General features: G+C 44.9%; 2 protein-coding genes across 4 annotated transcripts in view; one reads left to right on the forward strand and one right to left on the reverse strand.

Annotated features, from left to right (window-relative positions):
• The window catches only part of LOC135390597 (DNA-binding protein SMUBP-2-like), a 36,258-nt gene extending 20,902 nt beyond the window's left edge, over positions 1 to 15,356 (forward strand). For 2 of the 3 annotated variants that reach the window (XM_064620350.1, XM_064620348.1), the window contains exons 16-18: positions 13,056 to 13,230; positions 14,407 to 14,530; positions 14,602 to 15,356. In XM_064620350.1, coding sequence (XP_064476420.1) covers positions 13,056 to 13,230; positions 14,407 to 14,530; positions 14,602 to 15,246 — 944 coding nt within the window. In that variant the 3' untranslated portion in view covers positions 15,247 to 15,356. Of the gene's footprint in view, positions 1 to 1,540; positions 2,345 to 2,414; positions 2,430 to 5,501; positions 5,651 to 6,125; positions 6,322 to 6,796; positions 6,916 to 6,972; positions 7,128 to 8,141; positions 8,349 to 8,751; positions 9,075 to 9,306; positions 9,490 to 9,594; positions 9,714 to 9,779; positions 9,875 to 10,567; positions 10,692 to 10,748; positions 10,926 to 13,055; positions 13,231 to 14,406; positions 14,531 to 14,601 lie in introns of those variants that run through there. The other variant, XM_064620351.1, reaches the window with a different exon arrangement.
• Positions 15,357 to 15,503: 147 nt separating this feature from the next.
• Positions 15,504 to 17,794, reverse strand: LOC135390598 (nucleolar complex protein 2 homolog). The gene has a single exon (XM_064620353.1). The coding sequence runs from the start codon at positions 17,739 to 17,741 to the stop codon at positions 15,591 to 15,593; it is 2,151 nt and encodes a 716-aa protein (XP_064476423.1). The 5' UTR covers positions 17,742 to 17,794; the 3' UTR covers positions 15,504 to 15,590.
• Positions 17,795 to 18,013: the final 219 nt, after the last annotated feature.

Raw genomic sequence — 18,013 nt, forward strand, 5'->3', positions numbered from 1 at the left:
AATCCCTGCTTCACTTACTGGGGTGGGGCTAGGGGAGACTGCTTGGGTATCCCGTTTGAATATAGGGGAACCGTCGTCGTCGACCAGTAGTCTCTGTTTACAAACAGGATGGAGCATATACTAAAATGCGAAGTGTTGGGGGCATGCTAAAAAAAAGTGTAGCAGTGCGTACAACATTTGCAAGTTAGTCCTTGCATCTGCAACAGTCAAGTGTACTCTACAACATTTTTGGCATCTCTCCCTGTCATATATCTGTTTTTAATTCAAGGTTTCTTCTGTGGGTAAGAGTGTTATGCGGTGTAATGTTGCTGGAAAGTTAATACACAACGTTTAGGAAACGTAGAGCCACAATGTTCCTCCAACGTTGCTCTGCAATGTTGCATGAACATTGGTGAATGTCAAGTAACCTTGGTCCACCTCTGACAATGCTGCAGGAACGTTCGGCCGGCAACGTTGCTCAAACGTTGACCTTTCATGTTGCTTGAACATTGCTCAGTGTCAAGTAACGTTGGTCCACTTTTGATAATGTTACAGGGACGTTGCAAAATGTTGATAAACGTTGCCCCACATTGGACAGCATTCGCAACATTGCTGCAACGTCGAGGCCACAACGTCTTGCCCTGGCAACGTCTCGAGGCAACGTCTTGCCCTGTTGGCTCGGGAGCCAACAGGGCAAGACCGCAATATCATCAAGACTCAACGTACAAGACAAGCGGAAACAATAGTTTGCAACTTCCTGTCAAAATGACGTAAGGGAAGTTGCAATGTCACGTGGATTTACGCTTCCGGTCCGAAGTTCTGCTGGAGTCTTATAGAGTAAGTGCGATTTTCAACCTAAAAATAAGGTAATGTTCCGGGCGTAAATGCACTCATTCTGCGGAAAAGGGACATATAATGTATCGCATACCCTTGGATCCTGCGCCTTTGGAAAAATGTTGTCAACGTAAACGAAAATTGAACTAAGGGGTGTAGGCACTTGTCACCAAATGCCGTGCTGTGTACTTATCACGTTGAATTGTGCGTGGCTGTGATAAGATTATCAACTCATAATGTGAATAGAATATTACTAAAGCCACAGCTTCTTCCCAGACTAAAAGAAAACGATTACATGCGTACTATCGTCAGACTGCCGAAGATTGCAGCGTAAAATACTGCCTGCACATTTTGTTGTGCCATATCTGAAATGCTGTCTGTTATCTTTGTTATTTGAAGCGTCAAATTGACCGCATTGTAACAGAACATTTCCCGCAGCAAAAGATTGCGATTTTGAAGCGCACGCCGAACGAAACCGAAACATGCACGATGTGTCACGAAATATTATCTTTGTCGCAAGAAAAGTACGTGCGAAGTATTTGTTACAGTACCTTACTTCTTTGAGGTCCCAGGAAAACTCATCTTGGTTGTCTTTTAAGCCAGATGGTATAAGTTTTGCTTTGCTCCAATTGAGCGCAATTTCGGACCGGAAGTTCGAAGACCCAGCATGCGTAGCGCCACTTCTGAACTTGAAAACCACCCATTTAGTTAGCTCATTTGAAATGTGTTTTGAAAAAGAAAAAAAAAAAAACTGCACGAAGACATTCCGATTAAGCTATATCAGAAAACTAACTTTTGTCAATAAAGTGGTTGGGCTGCGTGCGTGTTCTTGCACCACGGTAATTTCCAATAATGCAAATCAATTTGGACGTGCTGTAGGCTGTAGCCTTTTGCTATGATCCGTTTTTTGCAGTCTCCAATAAACAAACAAAGAAGTTTCTTTTTTACTTTTTTTTAGCTCTCGGTTCCGGTGGTTTCGGTCCGTTGCTGAGCGTTGACCAACAACTCAGCTGTCGCGTTAGAGAAACCGCTTCGTAGTCAGATATTCAAAAAAAAAAAAAAAACCAAAGAACCTTATGAAAAAATACCTCGTGTAGTATATGTCTAATTATTTTATGTACCAAACAATGTGACTGATAGATGTTACGCTTTCCATTTTCTTTCTGCATCATAATTATACGAAAGCTATGCTGGCGATGCCAGGCTATATTCACTAGATCTGCGATGGTGCGGGACGGGATCACTGGGATTACAGTGAAGCGAAGGGATGGTGCCTTCAATGTAACTGTACTGGGATCATAATGGACCATAAATAGTGTGTGAAATGCTTTCACGTCTTTCGCATGCCGGGTAGTACGCGATACAATATCAAGGTAGGCGTTGCATTAAATGGAAACGTATATACCCCCAACAACGTTGATACAGGCGGGTGATTTTGCAGACGAAAATCTGCAATGGACCTTGACGCGTTTGTAGAGAGACACTCTGAGCTTCTTGAACTTGAACGAAACGAAGAAGTAGAACAAAATGCGTAAGTCACACGTACGAACATTATGCTTGTTTATAACTGCACAGCACGTCAAATATGTCGCTCGTTATAGAAAAGCACAAGAGAGGTTGGCATTGTTTTGGTAGGCGTCACCATTCCCCAAGTCGGCTTCACCTAGCGCACGGGTGCCTTAGGTGAAGCCCACCTTACAAAACTACCATTGTGGCAAGACTGTACATAAGTTTCTGCCATGAATGGCGAAATGTAGTAATTTGGTGTCAGGTGAAGCTCACTTTACGGAGCCGCTTGTGTTGCTTCGTGTCGTTTTCTCCCCTTCTTATTCCCCTTTGTAACATTATGTGCATTTTTATTTCGCACGATTTCTTTCTCTTTTTTTGTTTTTGTTTTGGACCCTCCTTTTTTGTCTTTTTTGTCTTGCCTTTTTTTTGTACTACCACAAAGAATTCCCTGGGGGGTGGAGGAAGTTACAACTAATAGGCAAAAGACTAGCATGAGGGCAACCGAAAGCTCGGACATGCAGACGGTCCGCTGATGAGGTTTAAATCATGATGATAACTGGGGGGTGGGGGATATATTTATTAAGAAAAAAAAAGACTGAAAGGTTAGCTTAACCGGGAAAAAGAAGGAAGGGTTAACCGGGTATAGTTCTTGACTACCTCGCTGCGAGTGAAGAGCCGGAACTCCCCCCGCCTGGCCCCGTTCCCCCGTACTCCCATGGTCTGTACTACCTCTCCTTTGCTTTTCCTTGTTTGTGTTGTTGGGTCGTGTACCCCATAACGGAGTGGCACGTTCAACTTGACAGTATTTAATTTATATCGTGTAATGTGGTGGAACTTGCGCATATTATGTGGGTTATCAAACAAAGTATTTGTTTACCTCGTGAACGCGACCTCGTCTCCGTGGGGTCAACGTCCACCAGCTATAGCCCACCGGTGACATCACGCTGTGAAGGTCGTCAAGGGAAGGAGCATGTTAGCGCTGGGTTCGGCTCCATGAAAGGTCACAGCGATTAACAACAACAATAAAAAAGAAAAGAAAAAAGGAAAGCAAACAACAGTGGGATATGCGCCTGTACGTCATGATTGCCGGTCAGGTGCGATACTGGATCACGCGGGGTTGGTCGTTCTGTTTGTTCGTCTGTATGTTCCAGTCTCATGACACACCTTACGGAGCAGCTTGTGTTGATTAGTATCGTTGCCTCCCCTTCGTATTCTTTGTAAAATTATGTGCATTTTGGCACGATTTCTCCGTCTGTACCATGGGCGTCCCTGTGACTTTTTTTTTCAGCGTCGGGCAAAGAATTCCCGAAGGGAAGGGGGGGGGGGGCAAAAACGTCCAACCAATAGACCCAAGACAATAGCATGAGGACAATCGAATGCTCTGACATGCAGACGGTCCTCTGATAATGTCCAAATTATTAGCCGATATCCGAGTATAATTCTTGACCACCTGCGAGTCTGTGATATAAGTCTGTTGTCACCAGCATCAAGGTCAACACGGCGCAAAGAAAGGTAAAACAAGAGGCCTGAACACTTCCTCCTCTCCCCGCAAATACCGTGCGCTTTTCTTTTCGACAATCATGTGGGCGGGGCTAAAACCGAATTTTTACAAATTTTTTAGACTATTTCTGTTGCTATACAGTGCATAGTTTCGGTTGGGTGTGTGGTTATCAGTGGAGGACTTCACATTTCTGTGAAAACAAAGTGAGGTTCGCTTGGCAGTTTTAAAAGTTGAATTGAACAAATAAATTTCCCGCAATTAAAAATTATACAAAGCCTTCCTCAATCGTCGCAAAAGTTTCGAGAAGGTAATTGCCGAAAGTCCGACAATCCTCCGGCGAGTACATAGCCATTTAGAATATTTTATTACCTTCGGTGAAACACCCTGTATAGAGGTCTTGGATGGTACGTCTGATGACTCGTGAGGCATACCTAGCTGCTTTTCCCAAGTCATTGCTAGAACAATCGACAAAGCCTGTAAAGTGGAGTTGTAATGATCATTTGCAAATCATTGTACTTTTGACAAATCACGAAATCATTGTACTTTCGACAAGAACAAAAATGAAGAAACACGCTACCGCTCACTTACTTCTATAAATTTCTGTTACTGCATTTATTGAAAGCATCAACAAGTATTTCAGTTTCAGTTCAAGTGTCAATTTCTTTTTCGCCTCAAGCTAATCAAGAACGCGAGATTGCTTTCCCTATCCGTGCTACAACCTCCACCGTTCATCGGATTACTTGGACGACTCATTTTAATGAGCAACATCAATGGCTTCCATTTTTATATTTGTCGCACTGCATAATCTAGAACTCCCCATACACGGTACTGCTCTCCTCTAGGTTAGGTTAGGTTAGGTTACGTTGGGTTGGGTTAGGTTAGACGTTGGGGTACGTTAGTTATACGCTGGGTGCTGGTGCCCGTCACGGGACACACAAACTTCATATTGTGGTTAACTGTTGCGTCCTGCATATTCATGTGTGTCCCGTTGACCTCGCGCAGGTAGCTTATGCACCTGTAGTCCTCTCATTCGTCTGTCTCTACTTTCGTGCCCGGTGCAACGCTCTGCCGAATGAGTGGGCCAGGTGTAAAGAAATCAAGAGCTATACAATGATATCGTCAAAATGGTGTGAACATTATCAGAGCATTCGATTGTCCTCATGCTTGTCTTGTGCATGCATGTCCTGTGTTTATCTGTTGTACGTTCTAACCCCCCTCCCCGTGAATGAATTGCTTTGCTCTTCGCTGAAAAAAAGTCACACGATGCCCATGGTAGAGACTGAAAAGAAGGAAAGTGGCGGTCACTGTCCCGTAATGTTCCTTTTTTTTTCTCGCGCGCTCTCACTTGCATAGTAGAAAAAATGCAAGATAAATATGCACAAGTAAAGTTACCAAGGAAAGAGCAAAATAAAAATAAAGAAGAAAAGAAAGCGTGCCAAAAAATGCAAATTTTTTACAAAGAATACCTGCGGGAGAAAATGACACGGAGCAACATTAACTGTTCCGTAAAGTGGGCTTCACCTGACATCAAAATGTTATATTTCGCCACTTCTGGCGGAAACGTACGTACAGTCTAGCCATACTGGTAGTTTTGTAAAGGGGGCTTCACCTAATGCACCCGTGTGCTAGGTGAAGCCGACTTGAGGAATGGTGACGCCTACCAAAACAATGCCGAGAGGTTCACCTTGAAGGAGCTTGAAAATAAAGGTCTGGTCATCAAAAGAGTGTCGTTGGATTCATGTTGCACGGGACTGTACGGACGTCGTATATTCAAATTTCGAGCGTGGAAGCGTGGAGCTACCTTGCCAGCCAACAAATTTGCCAGCGGTACGTACACACACCGGGTATTGTGCTGAATGGAAACATCTTTGGAACAGTTCTGGGATGTCCTAAACGTGACAGACCATTTAAAAATATAGTGTCTGTCAAAAATGGCAAATTATTCACCGGTCCTGAACTTTCGCCAAAATGCCAATAGAACAACACATGCTGCATGCAGTACAGAATGACACCAAATACGTGCATTAGCTTCTACTAACGGCACTCCGTTAATTATGCAGTGCGAGTCTTTCTCTACGCCAGGAACATTATTTGGCATAACGAGAAACCAACCTGGCATGTACCCTGCACAGAAGGCAACATGCTAAACATTACTCGATGAAACAATCAACAAAACGGACAACCATCAATAACTAAATAAAAACCCGAGTGGAAACAATACAATTCATTCACATTTCTTCCTGCAAATTGGAAAACCCACGCTGATGTGTAATTATGAATAGTAAAGTTTGTGTCTTCGCAGGTGACATAGCTAGCATCGTCTTGGCTAGCGACGCGGCGAGAGAAGGAATCTGTTCTGGTGTTGTCACAAGCATCACCCAATCCGTGATCTCGATTGCAGTCGACAACGACGGTGATGATTCTCTTTGTTATGATGATGGACGCCCCTTCCACCTGTTCAAGCTGGCCAATGATGTCACTTTCAGGAGGCTTAAAAGGTACAAAAGTCAGCTGTATAATATCTTTTGGATCTTTCTTAACAATGGTGCACCTAATAGATGGAACATCAAACCACAAAAGTACGATGAAAATGTACAAAGCTATAAAGATATTTGTATTAGGATGACATAATAATGGAGCATATATCTGAGCAAACTTCTTATATTTTAAGTTAAATGTCTTTGATTCAAATTGTGCAGCCAGAACTTTTGGACTGTGAGGCGACTCGATTATATGTATTACCGCCAGCCATGGGGTAGAAACTCCCCAATCATGACCATTAAAATAAACTCGTTGTTTAAACTCAATATGGTACTTCATTTATTTAAATACTAGCACATATTACTATCTACTTATTTACGGCTTTAATTAGTTATGTTATACCGTAACCGTCCTAAACTATGATATTAAATATTAGTAGCGTACGTATATTTTCTTCAAGTGATGCCACAAATACTGTTTAATTTGTTTCAGAACGTTGGAGAAGATGCGGAAGAAGAGAGAAATTCGTTTCTCACCCTTGATCGAGTTACTGTTTGGCACCACAAAACCGACGTCGGCTTCTGAGATGCGCGACCCAGGGAATGCTCTCAGTATGTGTGTAACAGTGTAATTACGTGAGTGTATGCTTTCACGTATGTATCTTGCAGGGTATTTGAATGAAAACTTAGATGCTTCACAGAAAGAAGCCGTTAAGTTTGCTCTAAGCCAAAAGGAAGTCTGTATAATTCACGGCCCGCCCGGTACCGGTAAAACGACAACTCTCATCGAAGTGGTCTTGCAGCTTGTGCGCAATGGGTCCAAGGTATTTCATGCTATTTTTGGCTTAAAGGTGTTGGAAGAATTTGTGTACCAGTTGTTGGCACCTTATGTATCTGTGCATTGGTACTGACACCAGTGATTTATCCAGACCATGCTACATTCTCCCAAATGTTTAATGACACCCTCCTAACGTTTTTACCCGTGTGTGGTGTCTGTGTTAAAAAGTGTCTGGCTTGCTATTTCAACTTTAGACACATGTCGGTAATGATTTTATTAAGCTGTTATGACTAGGGCCTGGATTTTTAGGCACTGACAGGGGGCGCTCTTGACCACATAGCACGCAGTATGCCAATCGTCATCGTGGATGATATCGCTCCCAATAGGCTGAGAAAGGGGGTGCGCATCTTTTATGTATCAGCAATGCTTCCAATCGGAAGATAACACAATACGGTTCTGAAGGTTGGTTGGCGTAGAATGATTTATCCAACGAAGAGCGCTACCTGTTAGCGCCTAAAAATTTGCGTCCTAGTTATGACTAGACCTGGGATGTTTAGGCACAAAGAAAGTTCATTTTAGGCGCCTATAATAGAGAACAAAAATCTCGATTTAGGCACCAAATGTGGTGTTACAGGCAGCATAAACCAATGTGTTGGGCACGTGTTGGGCCCTGCTGAAAGTACAGAAGGCAGAATGAATTAAGTTAGTAAAAAATTGGACAGAATTAAAGGTCAATCTGTTGTTTTTCTAGGAATAGTGCATGAACGGCAACAGTTATCTGTTCGCAGTCACAGTAGCTGCTGCCAGTGCGACTAGAAGCAGTGTGAACACCCGTTACCTGATATTTAGAAATATAGATATAGATATATATATATAGAATTAGAAAAATATTATTAGATCAGAAAAGATAGATTAAAAAAAGATTAGAACGTGAAAACCCGCCAAGTAGATTGTCAGCCGATGCTGTACATACTCGTACCTGTTTTGTAGATGAGTTTCCGGATGTCCCTTTCAAGGGATTAGTCTGTGGGTGAATGTTTCTCGGTGTGGGTGCTAACAGGTGCTGGCATGTGCACCATCCAACATTGCGGTGGACAACTTGGTGGAGAAGCTAATCAGCTATGAGGGAAGCGTTAAAGTTGTACGTCTGGGTCACCCAGCACGTGTGTTGCCGGAGATTCAGCGCCACTCTCTGGATGCGGTTCTGGCACGTTCGGACGACTACATCATCAGGGAGGACATAAGGAAAGAACTCGACTCACTCTTGGTAAGGATATATTGCCTCATGAGTCCCGAAAAAGTCATAGCACGGCCAACCATTGCGCACAACGATTCCCATCATCATTCCAGATTTGCAGAAAGCGTGGGGCATGTGCCTTTTTGTGACAATCAACGTAACTGCGTAAGTGTGACAAAAAGGCGTTTTTAACCGGTCGGGATGGGGGACTGCTACTGTGACATTCCCGCGACATTTAACGCCACCACCTGGTGGCCACTCGTTGAGTCATCAGTGTCACTCACTGGACAGTTTTTCTCGCACTTTTCCCTTTCTCATTCTTCCATTTAGATCATCCGTTACATAAGTAGCTAAATTTTGAGGAAGAGTAGCTTTCATCCGCATGCTGATGTGGATGAAATTTTGTGCATAAAGCCATTTTTAATGTTTACAGTCATCAGCAAAGAAAAACTCTGGCAGAAATTGTTTGAGCGAAGTGGGACGCAGGAGGCGCGATCTACAGAAGGAGCTGCAGCAGCGAGAGCGCCGGTCCATCGAGATGACGCTTCGAAATGCAGACGTAGTGCTTTCCACTCTGACGACGGCATCGGACGAAGGACCTCTCAACTGCTTGCCACAGGAATACTTTGACGTGGCCGTGGTGGACGAATGCTCGCAGGCACTTGAGGCAGCCTGTTGGATGGCGTTGCTGCGGGCACCCAAATGTGTCTTGGCTGGGGATCACCTGCAGTTACCGCCTACAATAGTGTCTAAAAGGTGATCTTAATGTCGTAATGGTGGTGGCTCTCATTTACTAACTTCATTTGTACGTTAATCACCTAGTCTTATTTATGGCATAATCTCATTTATGATTTAGGGGGGTTATTTTTCTCGCAGCCTAGAAGCGTTATTTTTGAAATGAGAATTCAGTTGGCAGTATAACTTGTACGCTGCATATGTTCTCGAGTTACTTGCTCGTACATACATTCAAATTTCTCTTCTCGTTTAGGGCTGCAGATGGGGGCCTTTCGTTGACGCTGATGGAACGACTTCTAAAATTACATGGAAACTCGATAATGAAGATGCTCACAATGCAGTACAGAATGAACGCGGACATAATGCGATGGTCATCGGACAAGCTCTACGAAGGAAAACTGGAAGCGCATAATTCTGTCCAACACCATTTGCTGAGGTATGTACGGTAATTTCTCGTCGCGATAGCGAGAACATTATCAGGCACACAACTGCTTGGGTGAATGAAATGAATTACCTGAGCCAAAACTTAATCGGCTTTCAGAGATATGCCAGGGGTAGAAGACAACGAAGCTACATCAACGCCGCTTCTTCTAATCGATACAGCAGGATGTGGCATGTATGAATTGGACACTGTTGACGAAGACTCCAAAGGCAACGAAGGTAATCCTGTTGTACTTGAAATTATTTGGTATTTCGAGTCCAAGTATAACAACTTTAAAATTACAGGAGAGGCGGACCTGGTATGTATCCACGTTGAAAATCTTATTTCGAGTGGCGTGAAAGCCGCGGACATTGCTGTCATCTCGCCTTACAACCTTCAGGTGAGGGCTCATAATTTCTCCCATCCTAGGTGATCAGCTTATTCTAAATGACAGCTTGGCTGGCTTTGAATCTGGCTGAGAATGGCTACAACTTGGGAGTATGGTGGGTGCCGAGATTCCAGCCCGCTGGTGGCCAAAGATATTCCGCAGAATAACCACTATGGTGTGTTGTCAATATGGTTGTCTTGCAACGTAAAACTCGGAATTATTAATAACACTTAAAATGGCAGATGGGGCCAATTGATACATGACAGACATTCATGAACTTGGAGCAAACACACACTGACAGGAGGACGCACACCATGCAGCTCCACTAACAACTGCTTATTGAAATCTTTGTCAACCCATAGGGCAGGTCTGACAAGAGTGAGGTTAAAATAACATAAAACGATAACGTGAAACGATGATGTACAACAAAGATGAGAGAGCACGCCCCCCAGCAGTACAAAGATAACCTTTCATATTTGTATTCTGTCCTCAAGATACCATATCTCTTTGAAGAGCAGAGCAACGGAAGGTTCACAAATACATTCTGCTTCGAGCTTCTTTATCAAAAAGGCCTCAAACAATTCTCCTTCTAATCTCATTTTACCTCAGCCCTATTACAAACAGGATTGCACCCACACTATTTTACGTGTCCCCCATTGTACTAAGTAGATAAATGATACCTGTATTCCTAATGATTCCTACAAGGTGGAACTCCTTCGGCTAAGGCTGCGATCGAAATACAGTGATTTAGAGATCCGATCGGTGGATGGCTTTCAGGGAAGAGAGAAAGAAGCCGTGGTCATGTCATTTGTGCGATCCAATACTGAAGGTACGTGAATTGAAAGACTCTGATTGTACTCCTGCTGGATACGTTTTAATCCTGCAGGCACTGTGGGATTCTTGGCCGAAGAGCGCAGAATCAATGTAGCCGTAACGAGAGCAAGACGTCACCTTGCCATCATCTGCGATAGTGCAACGGTGTCGAGGCATCCATTTATCGAGTCACTCGTGGACTACCTTATGACCAATGGAAGTGTACAGTGTGCACGAGAGTACAGTGCTGGTAAGACAGGAGACAAAAAAGGTCTACGTTTTATTTGGAAAGCTAGCTCAGCATCAGTGTCACACACCTTTCCCAAAACAAGAATTGCCGATGCTTGCAGAGCTTTGGTGAATGCTGTTAGTGCACAGCCACTGCTTCTCTAGGAGCTTCAGCCATTCTTGCTTTGTCCCCTGTTGTCATTCAGTGACTTAGTGCAAAAATGAAAACAGAGAAGGATAGTAGTGTAGCCAGATTCTTTTTCTTTTTTTTTGGTGGGCGGAGAGAGACTATGGGAACTTCACGTGGCAAGGAGAATTTCACCTCCTTTTCCAAATGCACTCCGCAATTTTGGAAATTCAACCCTCAAAACCAACTTCTGACTACGCCACTTGAGGAGTATGCAAAAATTGACAATGCTTCTTGTAATTGCCCTTGCATGTGTATTACAACCTGTCATAGGTCAATTTGCATTGGCTAAAAAACCTGAAAAATCTGCATTGCTCCTCTCATGGAGCGTGTTCAACCTAAAAAAATGTTTAAATGGACAAAATACAAAGATGCCATCCTCGAAGGAGGTAGTCAGAATAAAATTCAAACAGGTAGGAGCATCTAGTCTTAATGACGAGCTTTCATGCGGGATCTGCACTTTACCTGGTCAAGTGCAGATTCTGCACAAAAGCTTGTCATCAAAACTAGATGCTCCTAACCGTTTGAATTTCTAAAAAATGTTGTAAAACTGTCGTCAATGACAGTGAATGTTTGCACTGGGTCTCCTGGACGCTTTCCTGGCTACGTAGCCAGCCATGTAGTATGTCAGAATGTCATAAGTTTTCCCTGTCACCTCACGTATGCAACTTTACCTTGCAAGAACAGTACGTGCTCTTGCAACCACATGCAGAAATGCAGAACTGTTGCACTTGTGTCGCTCCCTCGAAGACATGGCTTTCCCTTCAAGCAAGTTGAGGCTTTGTAGCTAATACTAAAGCTAACATCACATTCTCTTAGCAATGCAGATGCGTCATCTCGAGGTATTTATAAAACTTGACAACCATGTTCAATGGTACGCGTGAACCGTGCGTATCAGAGTCCTCATATAGCAGACGACACCCAGGGTAACTGCACTCCGACTATCCATAGCGCCACCTGCGACGTCGCTGCCACCTCCTCACGTGGAGACTAGCCAGTTTTCTAGGGAACATACCCACTCTGTCTCTCATTCGTCGAGCTGTCCACCAGGAGCCACCGTGCAAAATATTTGCACTGTGTGGTGTATTGTCAGACAGTCGGAAGAAGCATGATCCTTTCTTCTCAGCTGACACGCTGCTTATGCTTACACACCGGTCTATGTCACAGGGGAATAAGCTCCCTCATACCATGAGTGGAGGATTTTTCGAAGGTCACCCGCAATTGTCGTTCTTTTGCCAGAGATCATTTTATTTACTGCGGAACACTTCGCAGCAAAAAAAAAAAGAAGGAATAAAATGGGGGTCACCTCAGTGCTCCTTCAACTGCTTCTTTTCATTCATTTTCTTGTCAGTATTATTTTGACACTCTTGGCAGTAGTTTTTCCAGAACCCACAAGGACGGGAGGGTCATTATCAGGGTGTCTGCCAACCTGGAAAACCTGTAAAACAGGAAATTGTCAGGGAATTTTGATGTGACTGGAGAAGTCAGTGGATTGTCAGGGAATTTGGCCACAAAGCAGCTGAAGTCAGGCAAAATTACAGACAAGTGCCATGATGATGCGCACGGAATCGCGAGTGCCGATTGAGGGTTGAGTGGCGGTGCCGCAGCAACGTTACCGCGAGTAGAAGGTCGCCAATACGACGAGCTCTGAAGCAGAAAAGTAGGGTAGCCTCACTAATACTTAATAGATGGTCTGTTCTATGAGGGATTTAGGTATCAAAATGTAGGAGCAGGTACCAAGTTCCCTTTTGGTTTTGTCAGGGATTTGAAGGCTGCAATTTGGTAGACACCCTGATTATTACAGCTACATCATACCAGCTTAACATATGACTACCATCATGTGTCCAGAGCTGAAATAGCAAAGGAGCACCAGTAAAAGGTTGGGGGGGGGGGGGTTCTGGGGGTGTCTGGTTAAATCACTGGCTCTCGGTTACTGTTCGAAGGTACAATTTCCCATTTTCCCAGATCTGGACCGTTGTGAATCTCTTCGTCCATCGGATGTCAAGCTCAATCAGAAAAAAGTTTCAACTAAATCGCAGAAAAGTAGCCATCTTAAGAAACATCAGAAAGGAGAGACTACAATGGGAGCGGCACACAAGGGTGGGAGACCATTTCAACTGGAGCTCAAGTGCGAGGATGGGTAAGTTAGGTTTCTACCAAACGTACCATAACGGTGCGAGCCAGCTCCTTTTGCACTTGTGGCAAAATATTTTTTACACGTAAGCCGCGACTAGTGTGCAGGGTATATGTCGAGGTAAACATAATAGACCACGAAGGACATTTCATCAGCCAGTTTCTTAGTTTCTTGACTCACTGAAACTGTAGGAACTGCTCATGATTTTCCCTGTAAACTCTGGATCCACATTACAAGAGCCTCTTGCAACATAAAGCCCATGAAGGGTGTCTTCAGTTCCTGACGCATCTCTCATCAACGTCGTGTTCCCCTTCTTTTTACCCATGCCGAGCATTCTCAACTACATAAAGCTTGAATTCATTGTTTCAGCTGTGCTAGGGCCATGCCTGCCTAAAGCCCCTAGCTTTCTGCGACGGAAAATGTACTTTTCCACAAATTGGGATTTACAAATCCGTGGGATTCCATAGGCAAGAGAAAACAAGCAAACAAAAGTGCGGCATTCTCCCAAAATTGTATACCAACTCGTCCTATGGACCTTTCGTAACTTTCCTGTTGTACAAAAGAAACTAGACTCAACTCTGTCAATCTCTCTCTGAGCGTTGCTGTCATTAACTTTCCTTGCATCATGGCACATTCAGCCGTGTAAGAGCCAGCATTATCAATGGTATCATGCATGGCAGATTGATTGAAATCCTTATATAATTCTGCAACATATTGCATACTCAGCAAAAAACAGACAGTTCTGAGGGAAACAGCAGGTTCCATGAGACACGGCCAATTCCGGGAAATTTCAAGAAAAGCGAGGGGTTCTATGCCTTCCTTTCTAGCAAAAATTTCTTAAGTGTCCGTGAAAGTGTCGAACAAGACCGAGCTCGGGAATGTGCAGTGATGGCACAGGTAAAAAAAAAAAGCATCATGATGGAGAAAGGCATTGCGTGCCACAGAAATAGACAAAGAAGGACAAAGGGGTTAATTTTTGTCAGTTGCTCAGGGGAGAAATTTCCAGAGAGAAAGTGCAGCGTAGAAAAATACGGCTCGCGCGTGTCAAGTTGCGGTAATTATTTAGACACCTTTTAGCAGTTACCACGTACGTAGAAACTTAACACTAGTAGTAGTTTAATATGTAGATAGTTGCTTAGAAGCTCTGAGAAATTTTACGATCCAACTTGTCTTTCTACTCAGCGGCCAAGAAGTCAACAGGGAGGAGAGAGTTCTTGAAGAAGTCGAGGAATTTTTTGCATCCGCCAGATCTGTGCACACGTTTCCCAGTACGTTAAATTCCTACGAAAGAAGGCTGGTACACGAGGTAAAAAAAAAAAAAATCTTTCTGGAAATACTGGCACGACATTGCCCTATGACATCTACCTCGTTTTTCAGGTGGCAGAGAAATTTGGGTTGCTCCACGTAAGCGAAGGGGACGGTGCAGAGAGACGCATCATTTTGAGAAAACAAAGTGCACAGAGCCAAGTTCATCCGCGATCGCCTCGAGAGTCAATGCCAGAAGGAAGTGTGGACACCAATTTGACGTCAGACGGATGTACCGGTGTGCCCAATAAAGCGAGGCAACAGAATGCGGAGGAGCTCAACGTGACATCGAGCGTGTCGGAAACAGCGGAGGAGGACCCAGCTTCGGAGCGAATCGTGCGGAATAAAAAGGAAGGAAGACGCGGCAAAGCCGCCAACAACACCAACCAAGATGAGCCGGGTGACGACTTTGATGCGCTCATTGCGAGCTTTGTGACAGCCGACAATACCTGCGCTCAAGCGCAATGTCACGAGAAGATCAATACGGTGCTTCTGGGACGGGGAGGACCGTGCCCGCTATGCAACCGGGGCTTCTGTTTCTCGCACGCCCTGCCCGAAGTTCACGGGTGCGGAGAGGCAGCTAGAGCTGCTGCGAGAGCGGCCTGGAAGAAATCCGGGACGCACGCCCCGCCGATGAAGGCAGATAAGAAGGCGCAGGTCAAAAAGGCGCTTGGCAGGAAGTTGGAGACTCTGGCAGAGAAACGAAAAAAAAACTGAAGAATTGCTTTTCCGTTATGTAATGCTACATTCGTCGCTGTTGTGGCCAGTGTTGGTGGTGAAATCAATAACTGATACAGATGTAGAATAATAGAATCTTTGATACATTATCTCTTTCCGAGAAACACTCTTTGACCCGCAAGTTTACACTTTTGCATCTATGCTTGACAGCTACGTCGAAGCTTATTCGTCCCTTATTTTCAAGTAGCAGTGTTGGGCTGCATGGGCGTGGACCGAAAAGAGTACAAAACCAATTCTCGCAGTATAAAATATTTACCAACAACTTGAGGACAACAATGAATACGAATAAACGTGCTTTCCACAAACGTATACAATTCCAGTTTTCAGTCAGACGCCTCGTCACTGTCGTCTTCCTCTTCGGAGGAAGATAGAACGATATCCCGTACGACATCTCTGTCTCCATCCACGTTTTCTTCCTCTTTACTCTTTCTTTCTTTCTTGCTCTTTGTCTCTTTCTTGTCCTTCTTTCTTTTCCTCTTCCGCCCCCTGTCAGAGTCTGACTCCGACTCCGGCAGTTCCGTCAGCACGTCCCTGTGGTGCGTAACTACCTGCCTCTCTCCCCTGACCTTCTCCCACTGCGTGTAGAACTTTGCCAGTGGTGTTCCCTCCTCCTTCCACTTGCCTTCGACGAGGTCCAATGCCTGCGTATTGCTCAGCTTACACGTTACGCTCCTGCGCCTCTCTTCGATGAATTTGGCATTCTCCTCGATTTTCTCCACGAGCTGACGAATCTTTCGTACGTAATTGGCAACCCTGCATTTTTTCACCCACGCTTTCAGGCGGACGACGGCCGGCAGCACTAGCTCCGGAAATGCGACAGAATTGGAATACCCTGCCACGTATTCGAGAGTCAGGTCGTAGAAATTCTCGACGACTGCATCTCGGAATCCGTTCTCCTTCATTTGCGACTCCGAAGCGCGGAGCATGCAGCGCAGGTCCATGGGTCGCATCGAAACGGCGGTGTGTTTACGGTCGAAATTAACTATGGTGAGCACTTCGAGAAGGTGTGGCATAACCGGGATGAATGTCCTCGTACACGTTGTCAGTTGGAGGAGTCCGCGGGTGAGGTGCAGACGCAGGGGAATGTATTTTGCTGCCGGGATGAGCTGTATAGAACCTGTAATAGTCTGAACGAGGGGGTAGATAAGCGGTTCGAGGGCGTCGCTCGGGTACACCGTTGCTAGGAGGTGTGCCCAGAGAAGACAACAGTGGACGTACTGCCAGTTGTAAACTGCCTTACACGTGTCTTTTTTCTTCACCGTCATGGCATTGCGAAGGTGAATCGCAAGCTGTCGGATGTAGAGAAAAGCGTGCTGATAGGCCAGTGCCTGATCGAGGGCGTACATCTCTGCAAGGGAGCTTCGCATGAAGGCGATCAGCGGCCAGGTCGTTGGAGACGTGAACTTGCAGTTGCGTACGTAGGACATGTACATGTACTTGAGCAGCGCGTTAAGGTACGCCTTCGGAAGCCTTCTGACAGTCTTGATCAGGCAAAAGAATGCTAGGATCCTAACAGTTTCTCCACCTTCACACCAGAGGGCCACCAACCGCTTGTGTAACGTCTTCGCAATTTGCGGGAGGGCCACGTAGTACGGAACAAGAAGCATGACGTGCTTAAGCAACACAGAAGCCAGCTTTTCATCTGTGATGGCATTGCTCAACTTGATGATATCCTGGAGATATGATTTCATTGGAACAAGGACCTTGCGCCAGTGAGCACTCCGTGTCGGGTCTAAATGAGGGCCGTCTTGAGGTGCAGTAGGAGCTGGCAGGCCTAGTACCTTGTGCAGAGCTGGTAACAACTCCGTTAAACACAATCGCACAACAGAGTTGAACAGCACCTGGCCTTCGACGACAAAATGGGTGTAAAATCCTTTAGTTTGACTTTCTTCTCCACCTTCTGCTTGGATTACGGCCGCTCTGAAGAGCGACACGACGTCACTTACAACGCGTACTGTTGGTTTCTGCTGTAAAGCCTCACGATACTTGCTGATGTGAGACATGGTTACGCTTTCGGTGTCTGGAACTTTGTCAGGTATTTCCGTTTCGTCCTCGTCCACTTTATCATTCTCATAAAAGTCCAACAGTTCTTTGTCGTGCTCCTTGAGGTAATCGTAGAAGTCTGGATCCTTGTCCTTAAGCGATCGCACGATTTCCTTGTGTTTTTCCATGTCCATGTCGGATTCATCGCCACTAGACCCGTCGTCTGCTTCTTTGGCTTTCTCCTTCTGTTTCACCTTAGTCTTCTTAGCAGAAATTTCCTTTTTGGCCTTATGTTTGCCTGGCTCGCTCTTGTTGTGGAGAGGCAGGGGTTCATCCTCGTCGTCGTCATCTTCAAATTCCTCTTCAAATTCAGGCTCACTGCTCTCAGATTCCTCTCTTCGGGCTGCTGCCTCCCTTGCCTGTTGCTTCTTCGTTGTCACTGCATACTTGATGTTTCTGATATACTTCCCTTTTCTGCTGATTCTCCCCATTTTTGTTGGACATCAACCTGCACGTGGTTCGCAATGGTATGTATGTATGCGCGTGCCGCTAGGATGAAGTTGTAGAGCAGCGTAATCGCGATGTCGGTGGGACTGATCCGGATCCACAGTTTCGGTTTCTGGTGTTTTTTGTTCCCTATGCACGTGTACACCACTGATGTGACATTAATTTTGCTATCGTTTACAGCTTGCGAGCGTGATATGCACCGTTCTATTCTACAAAAAAGGTAAAGCAAACTATCTCATCTCTTGCAAAGGCTCGT

This window comes from Ornithodoros turicata, chromosome 4 (assembly GCF_037126465.1).
Source record: "Ornithodoros turicata isolate Travis chromosome 4, ASM3712646v1, whole genome shotgun sequence".
NCBI classification, from domain to species: domain Eukaryota; kingdom Metazoa; phylum Arthropoda; class Arachnida; order Ixodida; family Argasidae; genus Ornithodoros; species Ornithodoros turicata.